Genomic DNA, 14,584 nt, shown 5'->3' with positions numbered 1-14,584 from the left:
ATTTTGGATTGCAGTTATTTGGTTCAGCATTTAGTTTTTAGCTAACTTTAAACCACAGAGCAAACTTTGGTAGTCTCCGAGTGTCAAAGTTTTGAAGTGAGACGTTGCATTAGGTATTAGCTCTGGTAGCTCTGCGGTGCAGACGGTCTTTGGTGTCGTAGTACTGACATGGAACGCAACATCATTTTGTCGTGAAGGGGGGTGGTCAAGTTAGAGGCAACTGGAAGTTACGCATTTGACCGGCTTCTTCACCGTGAGTGCTTGGGAAGAGGAGCACCATGAGTGATGGACAACATCCATACAACAGACATTGGTATTCACCCCCCCCCCCACATCCCTGCTGCATGACACCACGCCCCACTTTGGCCATTTAATGTCTCCAGCGTCACATGCTCCTTCCGCAACTTTGTCACACAAATTCAGTTCATTTTATTAGATCAAGTTGAGCATTCGTCCGGTTGAAGGACATGTCCTCATCCGATCCACAGGAAGTGATCAAAATTAGCCTGTGAATAAATACTAATACTTCATCATGAGTCAGTCGGAACCCAAACTACATGATAATTACACTAAGGCATGTCAATGGGGGAAGGTTCCTATCGCCATTTCTTGGACGTATGAATCTGCCCACCGTTGTGTCAACCTAAATCCAGTATAGTGGGCCGGTCCTGGGATTTGTGAGATGAGTACCTGAGTACTTGATGTCGATGTGGAGCTTGTTTCAGCATTTTGGGACTAAGTTCGCAAATAGCTGTGAGTTCTCTGGCAGAAGGACAAAACTGTGAGGGAGCAGTAAGCCGATTGGTCGATACTGAGGGGACAGGGCTGTATAAGGCCTAACCATTTCTCAGAAGTATACATCGACTCTCACCCTTCCAGGGACCGACGAGTACCAAAGTCTTGAATCTGGTGGCCATCAGAAGCCAGTGAATGGAGTCAAGAGGCATGTGTTATGGGATCAGGTTGAAAAGCAGAGGAGCTGCAGAGGTCCGATTTTGTGCACCTACTGATGAGGCAACAGCACAAATCGTTGGGTGCACTTTGATAAACTAAAACACCTCCTATAACATTGTTTCACATCTCAATCTCAACGTTTGTCGAAGGCTTTCATGAAACTTTTATGTCACCGACGAAAAGTGTTACATAACATCGCAGCATCAAAGATACAAAACGTTCAAATATCCAGTGGATTCAACTGAATGTCTTACATTATTTTGACAATAACATGTTTGAATTAGAGCCTGCACAATGTTGTGAAGGGTTTTACGATATTTGTTGTTGAACTTACATAAGAGACTGCGCCACATTAACACACTTGCTCCTTCAAGCGTGTGCGTTACTGCACAGAGACACGGGCCCTGCTCTCACTGGATGAGCAGATCGCCTGTGACAGGGAGCAGCTCTTGTGAGGTCGGGGGCACCGTGGCACTCAGACCGAACAAAAGTCGGCACCAACCTCATAAAGACAGAGAGCTGGATGAGAAGGCTGGCGGGTGCTTCGGGCTGCTGTTCCTTTGACTTGTGAGGACCTTTCTCTTTTTAATATTTTAGCAGTTTACTTTTGCACTGTGTTTTTGTCGTCAATGTTTCTGCTGTAAAGTAATAGGTCAGGAATCTCTTTGATGGAGACACTCGTGCATGTGGGTGAGCAGTTTGATGTTGAAGATGTGTCGACCTTAAGAACATGATTTCTTTATTAGATTTTTCATGATGCTTCATTGTATTTGTCACCATTAAGGCAGAAGTTTTTTGTTGTTTTTTTCATGACAGAACAAGAATACCCTCGGCTCTGGTCAGGAACCAATATAGAATATAGCCACTAGGGGCAATCTTCATGAGAATGACTTAAGGTGCTGTTGCTGTTGTGGTTGTGCAAGAGATTGTAAAAATTTCCTTCAAAACTTGAGAGTGAAAGGGGCGAAATGGGCTCCAGGAAAAGGGTCGAGTGCTTGGACACCGCTAGGGATCTACCTGAGCATGTGCCAGCTACCTGGTCACCTGGGCAACTTACAGTAATGGAGTCACACGGGATGCTATAGGTTGTTATTGGTTATTTCAGAATAATAGTCTGAGAGTTTAAGTTCCACTGACAGTCTGTTGATGACACCACAAATTACTAAAATGACATATCAAAGAACAGTATCCATATTTGCAGAACAAAGGCTAATAATGTTACGCGTCACTAAACGTTCTTTTTGCCTTTGAGGCCTGGAGCGTCACTGAGGTTGTAAATTCATCTGGGCAGAGATGATCATCAGACTCGGGCGATTGACCCCTGGCTACTTCCGTCTCCTCCAGGTGGGTTCATCTCCTCCAGAAAATTAGCGCAAGCGTACAGACGTTCACATTCTACTGCATGTTAGTGCCTCTTTTCATGCCTATCTCAGCCACCTTCAGCTGAGGACTCATTGGATGTTTCCAGACCAGAGTGTTGCCGTGTTTTCCTCTCTTAGCTGGAAAACCAAGGAATCAGACCAGGTCTTTTTATGAAGATGACAAGCTGCTCTGCACCGAGTCCCCAACCACAGCCAGATGAAATCAAATCAAGAGCAAACTAGGAAAGCACCCAGAGAGTGCAGACCTCCGCTAAGCCAGCCAACAAAGCGCATCTGGGGTTACATCCAGAGCTCCAGTGTGTATGCAAAGCAAACTGGCCACCCTGCGTATGCTGGGTAGCTTTATGAGAAGCTCCAGGCACAGACAGGAGTAGCAGGCCAGGTGTTACCCCAGCTTTCTTGGGTGTGGGTTTGCTCAGGTCTTGGGACACAGTTAACTGCACACGCCAGATCCCTGTCACAGGCAGTGGAGTTAGTGGTCCGCCCCCACAATTAAACTGTCAGACAATGCGTTTAGACATTTTATTGAAAGACTGGACAAAGTAAGAGGCCCGACGTTTAGGCCCAGGCTGCCTGCCTTTTTTGCCTCGAGGACGAAGAAAGACACAGTAGAAGGTGGAGGACGTGAAGAAGCCGAGGATGTGGAAGGTTGTGGCTGGGGTCTGCCAAACCTGACCTCTCTCCCGTCGAACGAGACTTTCAGTCTGGGGCCTGATGCAGATGGAGCCCGCTGCCTGGCCTGGAGGTGTTGGCTCAGTTGCGCTGAAGCCCTTTTGGCTTCCAGCTTCTCCAGGAGCTGTGGAACATTCGCGCCGAAAAGTGTGTTGTCGGAAATCGGTCCACCACCTTCAAGGTCATTTTGGACAGCCAGATGTTGCGCACCACCACCACCTGCTAGAGCCAGCGAATCCTGACTGCATCCGTGGAGACAGCAAGTGACGTCTTCTGAAAGGCCGCCACCACCGTCGTCGTCGTGGCGTGCTCCAGTCGTTCTTCAACACTGCTTTGTCCTGGGCCGCCGCCAGGAACGTCATGTTGTTGTCAAGATTCTGAAGGTGAAGCGAGCAAAAGAAGGTCCAGTCGACAAGCTGGATGGTGAGGTGGTCCTCTTCCGGAGGACGCTGCTTTGGTCCAGATCAGAGGGAAGCAGAAGGGGTTAGACAGAAGCTCATAGTATCACCTAAGGGTAGTAAATCTCTCTCTGCTTTCTCTCTGTGCAGGGTCAGGTGTCGGGTGAGGTCCGGATGCAGCCACACAGCGGTCTCATGGATCCCATTGCCATGACAATGGCGGCGGTGGGGATGTGCGTCAGCGTTTACAGCGCCAGGCAGCTGAAGCAAAGACACGCCTGACGTGAGCACCTGGGATGGACAGTGTGTGAGCGACAGGAAGTTTGTGAAAGTGAAGATGGAGTCTGAGGAAGTCGACACAGTGTTGGCGCATGAGTCTGATTTAGAAGGAAATTGGTTTGGCAAAAGTCACAATGCAGGATCCAGCGAGAAGATTCCGTCATGAATTTTCCTGCTTGCATCTCCCACATGTATTTAGCTTAGCGAACGTACTGATCACTTTTACTGATCACTTTGACTGATCACACTTACACATGATCTTATTATGATACTGTTCCATTTCAATAACTACTGCAGTACTTCTTAATTCAGGTGAATTGAGTGTTCTTCCACACTGAAGTGAAGTGAATGAAATTACAATATTTCACATCGATTCTCTGACATCTGAAATAAAACGTGTTTTTTATTAGTTTTATGATGTTCTTTAAGTATGAGCCAATATTGATTTCAGTGATGACTTTTTGGGTCACTCTTCATTGTAACTTTCCAAAATAATTGTACTTGAATGGTCAGGTGTGATGAAGAAAGAGCTGAGCCAAAAGGCAACACTCCCCATTTCTACGTTCCCATTCTCACCAAAGATTTAGGTTGGAGATTGGTTTACACCTCCACCAAGTCTGTGTTCAAAATAGCTTGAAAAGTAGTGGAGTTATGGAGTTAGTTTATTGCTCTGGAGTCTCTTCACCGTCACATAGAAATCAAATAAAACATCTCCCGATTTAAAATCACTGAGTGCATGATGTAATAAGATTTACACAGAAGAAAAGGTGCATCTTTGTTTTCGTTTTTGTACTATGTTCTTGTTCTACAACACTGTGTGAACAGTGTTCTGAAATGTGCTACATAAATAAAGTTTTATTTGAATTTATCTTTGTCAGTTGGTCAGCAGTCCAGGCTTTACTCACTGGCACAAATGACGGAGCTCGTTCCTGATGTCAAGTGACAGAAAAACATTTCCAGAATCACTTATGAGATTTGTATTTCACAGGCGCTTCATTTTTAACGCTCATGTCAACCAAACAAATAACAGGAACGATGACTTTTGACTGTTTGCGCTAATGTCACGCAGTAACCCCACCCCCTTTAGTGACATGCACTTGTGGCCATCACCCAAAGGTCCTCTGGAGAGAGGCCCTCAGAGATGAGGTGGCAGAGTTGAAGGGCCGGGGCTGTGTGGATAAAGATCTCTCTTGGAATGGTAATGTTTGGTGATGTTGCAGGAAAGTTCATGGCCACATTCAATTCTCTCTGCAAAAGAAACAGTAATATTGTTTTCAAAATAAATCTGAAACTGAAACACTGTCATTGGAACAAACTAGTTCTTTGTTTTGTATTCACTTTGGCCTTTGACATGGTGTAGTATATATATATGGTATAGTGTTGACTCATCCTTGGGCCCTAAAATTCTTGATTCTTGTTGGTATTTGTATGCTCTGGTCTCAGGTTGTGTGGTCTCTAACACTTGCACAAACATCCACCAACGTTCACTCAGAACTGGAGAATACGAAGCAGAAAGTTGGGTCAAACATGGAATATATATATATATATATATATATATATATATATATATATATATATATATATATATATATATATATATATATATATTAGGATTATATAGGATGTGGAGCAGGTGCTGGTGACGTCACTATAGCGTAAACCGATTTAAACCAAACAAATAACGGGAACGATGACTTTTGACTCTTTGCGCTGATGTCACGCAGTAACCCCGCCCCCTTTAGTGACATACACTTGTGGGTCCGTCTCCACCACCGCGGTGCGGTGCACTTGTGCGTGTTCACGAAGATGTGCGCTTCCGTGGTGATGAAGTCTCGCGCTGGTCTGCAGCGGCGCTAGGTCCGAACCGAGCCGAAGACACGCCGTTGAAGCCCACCTGACATGGCTCCCTCCTCCGACCCCGCTTCCCGTCTGCTCGGGCTCCTCACTCTGCTGGTTCTGGTCTCCGTCGCCGCTGCCAGCCACGATGAGAACAACCGCACGGTCCGGGGCGAGGACGAGCCGCTTCACCGCACCAACGCCAGCGGTCACGGCAAGAAGGCTTTCCCGGTGCTGTCGTTCAACTACCACCACGTGGGGGAGCCGTTCGAGATCTCCCTGTGGGTCCTGCTGGCGCTGCTCATGAAACTGGGTGAGTTTGAGCATCGGTGTGGAGCAGGGGCCCCGTCACGGATGACAAATTTGAATCTGAAACACAAGTTTGACTTCAGTTTCAGAGTCAGAATCAGCTTTATAGCCAGGGTCAGTGAGGATCCCACCAAAGAGGAAAGTGTTTTGGAACAACTGCAATAATGAATAAAACGTAATAATAATAACAATAATAATTATTATTATTATTATTATAATCAAGAGCGTGTAAAGCAGATCCCCGACAACAGATCACACCCGGCATCTGTGTCATTTCCAGGGACTCGAAGTTTATCCGCTGCTTCATCTCACTCCCTCTTCATCCCACTCCTTCTGCTGTCCATGAGACTCTCCACTCCTCTTTGGTGAATCACAGACCTCGAAGGTCCTTCACTACTATCCATTTATTTCCCACTTGGCTCCCACTTCACGCCCTGGTGGTGAGTGAACCCACGGGGCCCCACTCCTGAGCCCCCTGATTGCCCAGTTAGACTCTCTGACTCTGCACTTAGCGGCTTTTTGTTATCAGGCGGCGCATTAGGACAGGAAGTCGGACCATCCCCGCGAGACAGCAGCTGCTCAGGCAGATAACCGGAAAGAAAGGAGTGGAGAGGCCAAACAAACACTCAGATTAGGGCGTATTAGCGCTCATTCAAGTCGGGTTTTTCTGATTCTGTCTTTTGGATGTTGACGCTGCTTCACTGAAGAGATGAGGAAAGCGGTCAATACTTTCCTACTCACTCTGCTGGACATCACCCAAAGGTCTTCTGGAGAGAGGCCCTCAGAGACGAGGTGGCAGAGTTGAAGGGCCGGGGCTGTGTGGATAAAGCTCTCTCTTGGAATGGTAGTGTTTGGTGATGTTGCAGGAAAGTTCATGGCCGCATTCATTTCTCTCTGCAAAAGAAACAGTAATATTGTTTTCAAAATAAATTTGAAACTGAAACACTATCACTGGAACAAACTAGTTTTTTGTTTTGTATTCACTTTGGCCTCTGTCTTGGTTTGAATGTTGACTCATCCTCGGCCCCAAAAATTCTTGGACTTGTCGGTCACTGTATGCTCTGGTCTCAGGTTGTATGTTCTCGAACACTTGCACAAACATCCACCAACATTCACTCAGATGATTTCCTCATCAAAATCTGAAACACTGGCTGAGTCTCCACAATGTCTTTTATGGAGACTGTCACTTCGTTGCTCCAAGACTAACAACAGTGGACAATGAGAGGATTCCATCTTAAAATGGAAGACATCAGGATGATCTTCAGCTGGACGAGTCAGAGATGAAGGTACTGAGCTTTGGGAGTGACTAGGAAGGACAAAGTCAGAAATGAGAGACGATTGGAGGCCGGATGGTTTGGACACATGCAGAGGGGAGACAGTGTTGGACCAAGAATGTTGGAGATGACGAAGTGGAGGACAACTGTGAGGTTCTTGGATGAGTGTGACTAGAGGATGATTGAGGCAGGTGGAGGACTTGTCGTGACAACCCTTCGTCGGTAGAAAGACGAGGTTGCTGTATCCTTCTGCCACTAGTTGGCAGCGTTTCCACTTCAGTTGAATCTTCAACACTATGAGAACAAGTGTGTCTTGACTTTATTTCCACAACTTCACAATAGATTGTTAAATGTTTCTTCACAGGTTTCCACGTTATCCCCAGAGTTTCCGGCATAGTTCCGGAGAGCTGCCTGCTGATCGTGGTCGGCCTCCTGGTGGGTGGAATCATGCGAACGAGTGAAGTCCCGGTCCTTGACTCCAGACTGTTCTTCCTCTACCTGCTGCCTCCCATCATCCTGGACGCGGGCTACTTCCTGCCCATCCGGCCCTTCACAGAGAACCTGGGCACCATCCTGGTGTTTGCTGTGGTGGGAACTCTGTGGAACGCCTTTTTCATCGGAGGGATGATGTACGTGGTGTGCCAGGTAGAGGGCGCTCAGTTGGCCAGCGTGGACCTGCTGTCCTGCCTGTTGTTCGGCTCCATCATCTCAGCCGTGGACCCTGTGGCCGTGCTGGCCGTGTTCGAGGAGATTCACATCAACGAGCTTCTGCATATCCTGGTGTTTGGGGAGTCGCTGCTCAACGACGCAGTCACTGTCGTGAGTAGGAAACCTTTGTTCACTCTAGTTGTGAAGTACATGGTGTGTCCCCTCCCGACCCTCCAATCTCACGCTGACTCTCCCCTGCTGGTTACCATGGCAACTAACTTATTTTATGTGGGGAAATGTACTTTATTTAAGTTGCTCAATACTAGTGAAATTATATGTCTATTTCTCTTGAAAAGAAGGCTCAAAGCAGGTCTGTTCTAGTCAATCCGACACTCTAGAACAGGGGTTCTTAACCTTCTTGATCTCAGGGGCCACATTTCCCAGAATAAGTGAGCCCAGGCTCCATTCAGTAGAACTGATTCATTACCCTTCATTTCATTTGTGATCAATAACCATATTTAATCTACTAACCAACCAAAACCTTGTGAAATGACATGAAACCATGTGATCATCTCAAAGATATTTATTTGTCATCGAAAAGTCCAACCAGCAGCGGAAGCAGGTGCAAGTCACATTCATCAAATTTACTAAAGAGAAAAAAAAAATACATTTGATGCAAACTGCTGAGAACATTTTAAAAACTGAATAAAATAAATATAATATCTAAATATCATAAAATAAAATGTATATTAAAAGATTCAAGTATCGCCATAAAACGTTCCAAGTAATTTTCAAAACTGCTTCGACAGGTACTTTTTACTTGTGCAGTTTTTACTGTTGGGGGGGACAACATCACTTTCTTTATCATTTTTTCTTCCTCCATAGTTGTTTACTCTCACAGATTTGCAGCTGTCAAGTCAATTCAGTGACACACTACTGCCACCATATGTGGCTAATGTATTAAAACTGAGCATCTTGCAACCCTCATGGCCCAATGGTGTAAAACCAAAAAACTTTTAACGGCCCTCAAGGAGCCGCTCGCAGCCGAACCAAGGGCCCTGGCCCTATGGTTAAGAATCACTGCTCTAGAGCACAATAGAAAGCATAAAATGCGAAAAAGGAGTTAGCGGGATTCTCACCAACACTATAGTAGCAGCATACGGGGGTGAAATCCCAGCGTTATCTAAGCTTATTGTTGATCTATAGTGAAGTGTGACTCCAATGTCAGCGCTTCTCCTCTGTCTGTCGAACAAGACACCATCAATCTGTGGTCAAACAAAGAAAAACTCAAAAGAAAGACAGCTAATGCAGTTCATCCTGGCATTCTAAATCTTGGCTCAAAGAAAAACTTTGAAAAGTGATGTGTTGTTACCCGGAAGCTGGCAGCTGATAAAGATGCACCATCCTGAACCATACAGGTGTTGGTTCACCAGATCTGTATTAGAAACTAGTCGGCACAGGATGGACTCGCCTTGTAACTGCATTGTTTCTGCCTGGTCACGTGTGTTTCAGGTGTTGTACCACCTGTTTGAGGAGTTCTCCCATGCTGGGACAGTGACGGTGCAGGACGCTCTCCTGGGTGTGGTCTGCTTCTTCGTAGTCTCTCTGGGAGGCGTCATTGTGGGAGTCTTTTACGGCGTGCTGGGTGCCTTCACTTCCCGCTTCACGTCACACACGCGTGTCATCGAACCGTTGTTCGTCTTCCTCTACAGCTACATGGCCTACCTGTCTGCTGAGGTCTTCCATCTGTCGGGAATCATGTCGTAAGTTTACCTACAAAGTCTTGGAGAAGCTACGCAGTCACGGAAACGTCTCCTGTCCCTCTTGCTAGCTTGATCGCGTGTGGCGTGGTGATGCGGCCGTACGTGGAGGCCAACATATCGCACAAGTCCTACACCACCGTCACCTACTTCCTGAAGATGTGGAGCAGCGTGAGTGAGACGTTGATCTTCATCTTCCTGGGTGTTTCGACGGTGGCCGGGTATCATGAGTGGAACTGGACCTTCGTCGTCAGCACCCTGGTGCTCTGCCTGGTGTCCAGAGTGATTGGTCAGTGCCACGCCTCACGCAGTGGTTACCTGGTTACGTTGGATTTATGTAGCCATCACCCAGTGTTCGCAGCTCTGCTGTTAATAGTGAGATCAACAAGTAGGAGATTTTAGGCGACTGCTTCAGGTCCATGATTTTATTTTAACAGGCGTGTGTCAAGCTCAAGGTTCAGGGGCCAAATCCAGCCCGGGAAGTCATTTTATGTGGCCCAGAAGAGCCACAAATGTGTATAGATAAGATTCAATTGAAAAGTGCTCAGACCCATAAAGCATGTTGATATCATGACCTACATAGTTCAAGCTACAGATTATGCTGCATTCCACTAGCCCTCACAAAATGAAAATGGAGCCCGACATTGGATTCTGTTTAAACTACTTCTTCCTGTCAAAGAATGGCATTTACACGTTCAGTCTAAGCATCGTTCAGCTGGCGAAGTGAGTTTGACTTCCCTGATTTAACATATCAGTCACGCAGATGTCACTTATGTTGTCTCCTTGATCTGTTTCAAAATGTCAGATTGGTATCATTTCTGCGACTTAAAAACCTTCATTTCAGATGTTTATTATTTTGCTGTCAGGTGTGGTGGGCCTGACCTTCGTCATCAATAAGTTCCGCGTGGTCAAGTTGACCAAGAAAGACCAGTTCATCGTGGCCTACGGGGGTCTGAGGGGAGCCATCGCCTTCTCCCTGGCCTTCCTGCTGACGGAGACGAAGATGAAGAACCTGTTCCTCACCGCCATCATCACCGTCATCTTCTTCACCGTCTTTGTTCAGGTGAGGCGTGACGTCGCCTGTCAGCGGGCCGAACCCTGAACCGCCGGGACTTTCTCCTGTGCAGGGAATGACCATCCGGCCTCTGGTGGAACTCCTCGCGGTAAAGAGACGGAAGGAGAGCGACGAGTCTATCAACGAAGAGATTCACACGCAGGTGAGAGCCTCAAGTTCATCTGTGTGAATTATAAACAGTGACAGGTTTTGTGTTTGCTTTCAGTTCCTGGATCATGTGGTCACTGGAATCACAAACATCTGTGGTCATTATGGTCATCACCACTGGAAAGACAAGTAATTCATTTTCCTTTATAAAAACTGTTTTTAATAAGAGAAAACAAGCGAGTTGCTTGGGGAAGTAAAATAAACATAGTTTATTTCAAGGTTAAATACTGAATATGTGTGGTTAAAAAAACATTGTAGGAAGATTAAAAATGCTTCGTTTACTTGCAATTTAAATGTGAGACCATTTGAAAAACACTGCCATTAAATAACACTCAGAGTTATGGAACGAAATGTTAGGATCATGCCATCAAACTTCATTATTTGAAAGATTCTCTGTGTTGAACGTAATACAAAAGTTAAGTCAACGTGTCTGTAAGTGCAGGGTTGTGACGTAAACACAAAGATGTTCATGTTAAATAGCAAGGTTCATCACAGACTTCTGCTTAGGTAACAAAAGTAAACACATATCTACTCATAAACCCATATATAGATATTGCAGATTTTTTTTGTTGTGTTTTTTGTGACAATACTTAATATTGATCCTGCCCTCGAAATACATGTACATATTAGACGGCGGTAATAACATGATGCCATTTCTGTGTAAATAGAAGGCGACCCAAGTTTAATCTTCGAGGCAAACTTGAATTTTCAAACCCAAATCAAGCAAGAACTTATCTGAAATCTATATCAAGGACTCATTGCTGGATCCACGTTGCTGATGCTAACGCTGTTACACCTTGTTATTCCTCTTGAACACCTTGTGCATTTATAAATACTAAACAATATTCATTATAACAGTCACCACCTTGATTTCTCACCTCGCTCGTGCCAGGTTCGACCGCTTCAACAAGGCCTACCTGAAGAGGTGGCTGATCGCAGGCGAGCGATCCATGGAGCCGGAGCTTCTTTCCTTCTACAACAGGATGGAGATGAAGCAAGTGATGATGATGGTGGAGAGTGGCAGTGCGGTCTCCATGCAGTACGTCAATCACACTTCTGATTTGAGCTCAGTGTCTATGTGCTTGGGTTTTAATGAGGAAGGAGAGCTGGTCAACAGACAGGGGTGGATGAAAGTGTGAGAAAGGTGAACGTTAAATGTGTAATTCAACGCTGAAAATCCAGACTTGTGTTGACGCCAAAACACAAGCGTACATCCAGTCAACCTTGTTGCTCACTAGACTTGCTGCCAAGATCTGGGCATGGTTATCGGCATCGGGTCCGATCCAGGATCAGATGTCGGATTTCTCTACAAGAACCTGTCCGATCAAGCCGTCAATACTTCAATGTAACTAACGCAGTATAACACGCCTCCTGCACAGGAGCCTCCAGCAGAGAGAACCCATCATACCAAAGGTGAAGCCGGTCATCTCGAAGAGACGTGAGGAGGAGATCCGCAAGATTCTTCGCTCCAACATGCAGAAGACCAGGCAGCGGGTAGGATTCCTGTTTGAAAACGTTGAGCTGCAAGACTTGAAAGTAGAAATCTGTGTTTCCCCAGCTGCGTTCCTACAGTCGACATGACCTCATGGTCGACCCCTTCGAGGAGGACGTCAGCGAGGTCCGGTTCAGGAAGCAACGAGTCGCGATGGAGAGGAGGGTGAGTCGCCAAAAATAATCTCTTCCACCTGAGCGACAGAGAGGATGAGCCCCTAGTGTGTGGGGGGCAGTTTCATTTTAATACATTTAAATATCAGAATTATATTCAGAAGTTCAAAACATAAGGTGTATTTATACTAAAATGGCAACACCAACTCTTTTCACCGACTATTCAGTCCAAAAATGTATATTTTAATTCATTTTTAAACTGACCACCAGGAAAACATTTTTCGATAAAAAATTTTTTTGTCTGTTTCTACATTGTCTAATAGTCAATCTTCATTTGTTGCGGTGCATTATGGGGCTTGAATGAGATATCGCTGCAATATTTTGACCTATATTAACAACTAAATGTGGTTTACTATGATAGAAGGTGATTATATCCATTCACCAAAATGAGAATTTGTCTTAACTTCATCCGTCACCACACTTCTGCTGCTGGTTCCTTTGAGAAAATGAATCCCAGACAAAATAGTCAATCGAGTAATGATATAAAACTGGCTTTTCGCTAGGAGGGCGTCTGCATGGTGGCTTCTGGCGGCCAAGCTACGGTCAAGAATCGGGCGTCCATTTTTTCACGTTTTGCTGACGCCCAGACGCCCTCCTAGCTAAAAGCCTGCATAAAAACACATCTAATTTATAAGGCATTATACAGCTCTTTCTGTCCAGGCACTGATAAAAAGCAGACACTCGGTCTGCTTTTTATTCTGGTTCCAATAGAACAACTGCATTTCAGGTTAAACCTTGCAGTTTTTTTAAATACGTCTGTAGCAGCCTCCACTTCCTGATATAATTTTGACAAAAAAATCTCCTTCTAGTAACCAGCAGTGTGCTTCGTCTACACCACTAGGTGTTGTACAGTGTTGACTAGGCTAAATAGATCTGCATAAAACAGAGTAAAATGCCATTTTCATTGACTGAAACTAGGCAGAAATGTTATTTTTGTTGACTTATATGAACCGCTCAGATTATTGGTCGACTAAAACGGGACACAAAGGACTATGATGTGACTGAAATTAATGAAACTAAAATGACAGCTTAATGTAAAGACGCGAGTAAAACTAAAATGAAAACAGACTGTTATAAAGCAGCTCTACTTTTGTGTTCTGATCCTGCAATGTACCTCACATTCTGTGACTGACAGATGAGTCACTATCTGACCGTCCCTGCCAAGAGCCCAGAAAGACCTTCTGTGAAGAAAGTCAACTTCGATGCAGGTCAGTGAACTTCACATGGCGTCTAAAGTGGTCATTCCTCGTGTTAAAATAAACGTGATTGCTCCGCAGACTTGCAGGTTTACAGCTACGATCCCAGTAAAGAATCCAGGGGCCCCCCGGCTCGCAGCAGCCGCAGCCCCTCGGACTCCATCGTCTTGCTGTCGGAGTCGACACCGGGGTCCCTCAAGAGCGAGTGATGAAGGGAAAAGAAGCACACTGATCCAAAGAGATATCACAGTGCAGCACATCAGCGAAGATCCAAGCTCGACAGATCCATCGTCACATGACTCACAGGATGTTGTTCTCAGGGAATATCTGATGTTGCTGCAACTTTATGTTCATATCGTGAGCGTTCTGTGTGTCCCTCGCTGCAGTGACCAAAGGCTGAAATGCAAAGTGTCTTTATCCAAATGTCACATTCGACCGTTCAAACCCGCAAACATCTCAACTGATCACGTCCCACTAGTGATCCATCAACGTCTTTAAACCCTAATCATTTTTAAAAACTCACCTCTGAAGGGAAACCTGCACGCTGCTATAATCGTTCAGTATAGATGCAAATCAAAGCACAGAGGAATATATTTCGGGAGGATCCATCTGCTCTCCTTGGAGAGTCTGGTGGTAGTCATAGTCTGTATTTTTGCTGTTTCAGCTGAGCTTTAATTCAGTGTTAAACAAGTGTCATGGCCTGTGTGAGGTCCTTTGTAGCTGCGAAGCACTGCCTGAGCTGCTTGCACTTTTTGGCCTTAAGAGATTTTTGCTGTTAATATCTATGCTTTTGTATTTTTCTTTTTTTGTTGTTGTTTTTTTTTATGGCGCTGTTGCAGTGATGAAAGAAGCTTGAATTGTTTGCTATTAAAAGTTGGTCATGTCGGTGATAAGGTGTAACTGTACGTCAAAATAGTCAATAAATTCTTGGTGCAAATGAGATGCTAAAGTCAGACTTTATCCTTACCCTCTGGTCACAAGCTGAATTG

General features: G+C 45.3%; 1 protein-coding gene and 1 long non-coding RNA gene across 2 annotated transcripts; both read left to right on the top strand.

The window, feature by feature from the left end:
* The first annotated feature begins 1,354 nt into the window (after nucleotides 1–1,354).
* Nucleotides 1,355–4,888, top strand: LOC128757105 (uncharacterized). Its single transcript, XR_008414360.1, has 3 exons — nucleotides 1,355–1,521; nucleotides 2,207–2,298; nucleotides 3,557–4,888. It is a non-coding gene; the product is annotated as an uncharacterized LOC128757105 (long non-coding RNA).
* A 569-nt stretch (nucleotides 4,889–5,457) lies between these two features.
* On the top strand, nucleotides 5,458–14,545 carry slc9a1b (solute carrier family 9 member A1b). The gene is made up of 12 exons (XM_053862152.1): nucleotides 5,458–5,834; nucleotides 7,469–7,923; nucleotides 9,265–9,515; nucleotides 9,584–9,801; nucleotides 10,379–10,575; nucleotides 10,640–10,729; nucleotides 10,793–10,863; nucleotides 11,627–11,773; nucleotides 12,114–12,228; nucleotides 12,293–12,391; nucleotides 13,535–13,607; nucleotides 13,677–14,545. The coding sequence occupies exons 1-12, from the start codon at nucleotides 5,585–5,587 to the stop codon at nucleotides 13,802–13,804; spliced, it is 2,094 nt and encodes a 697-aa protein (XP_053718127.1). The 5' UTR covers nucleotides 5,458–5,584; the 3' UTR covers nucleotides 13,805–14,545.
* Nucleotides 14,546–14,584: the final 39 nt, after the last annotated feature.

This window comes from Synchiropus splendidus, chromosome 4 (assembly GCF_027744825.2).
Source record: "Synchiropus splendidus isolate RoL2022-P1 chromosome 4, RoL_Sspl_1.0, whole genome shotgun sequence".
Lineage (NCBI taxonomy): Eukaryota > Metazoa > Chordata > Actinopteri > Syngnathiformes > Callionymidae > Synchiropus > Synchiropus splendidus.
The sequence above is the reverse complement of the archived record's forward strand: the minus strand, read 5'-3'. Positions and strand labels throughout refer to the sequence as shown.

Excerpts from the sequence above, each read along its gene's own strand:
- slc9a1b (XM_053862152.1), top strand. The coding sequence starts at position 5,585 with ATGGCTCCCTCCTCCGACCCCGCTTCCCGTCTGCTCGGGCTCCTCACT. Across the intron at positions 10,730-10,792 it reads ACGAAGAGATTCACACGCAG|TTCCTGGATCATGTGGTCAC; the intron begins GTGAGAGCCTCA and ends GTTTGCTTTCAG. Across the intron at positions 12,229-12,292 it reads TGCAGAAGACCAGGCAGCGG|CTGCGTTCCTACAGTCGACA; the intron begins GTAGGATTCCTG and ends GTGTTTCCCCAG.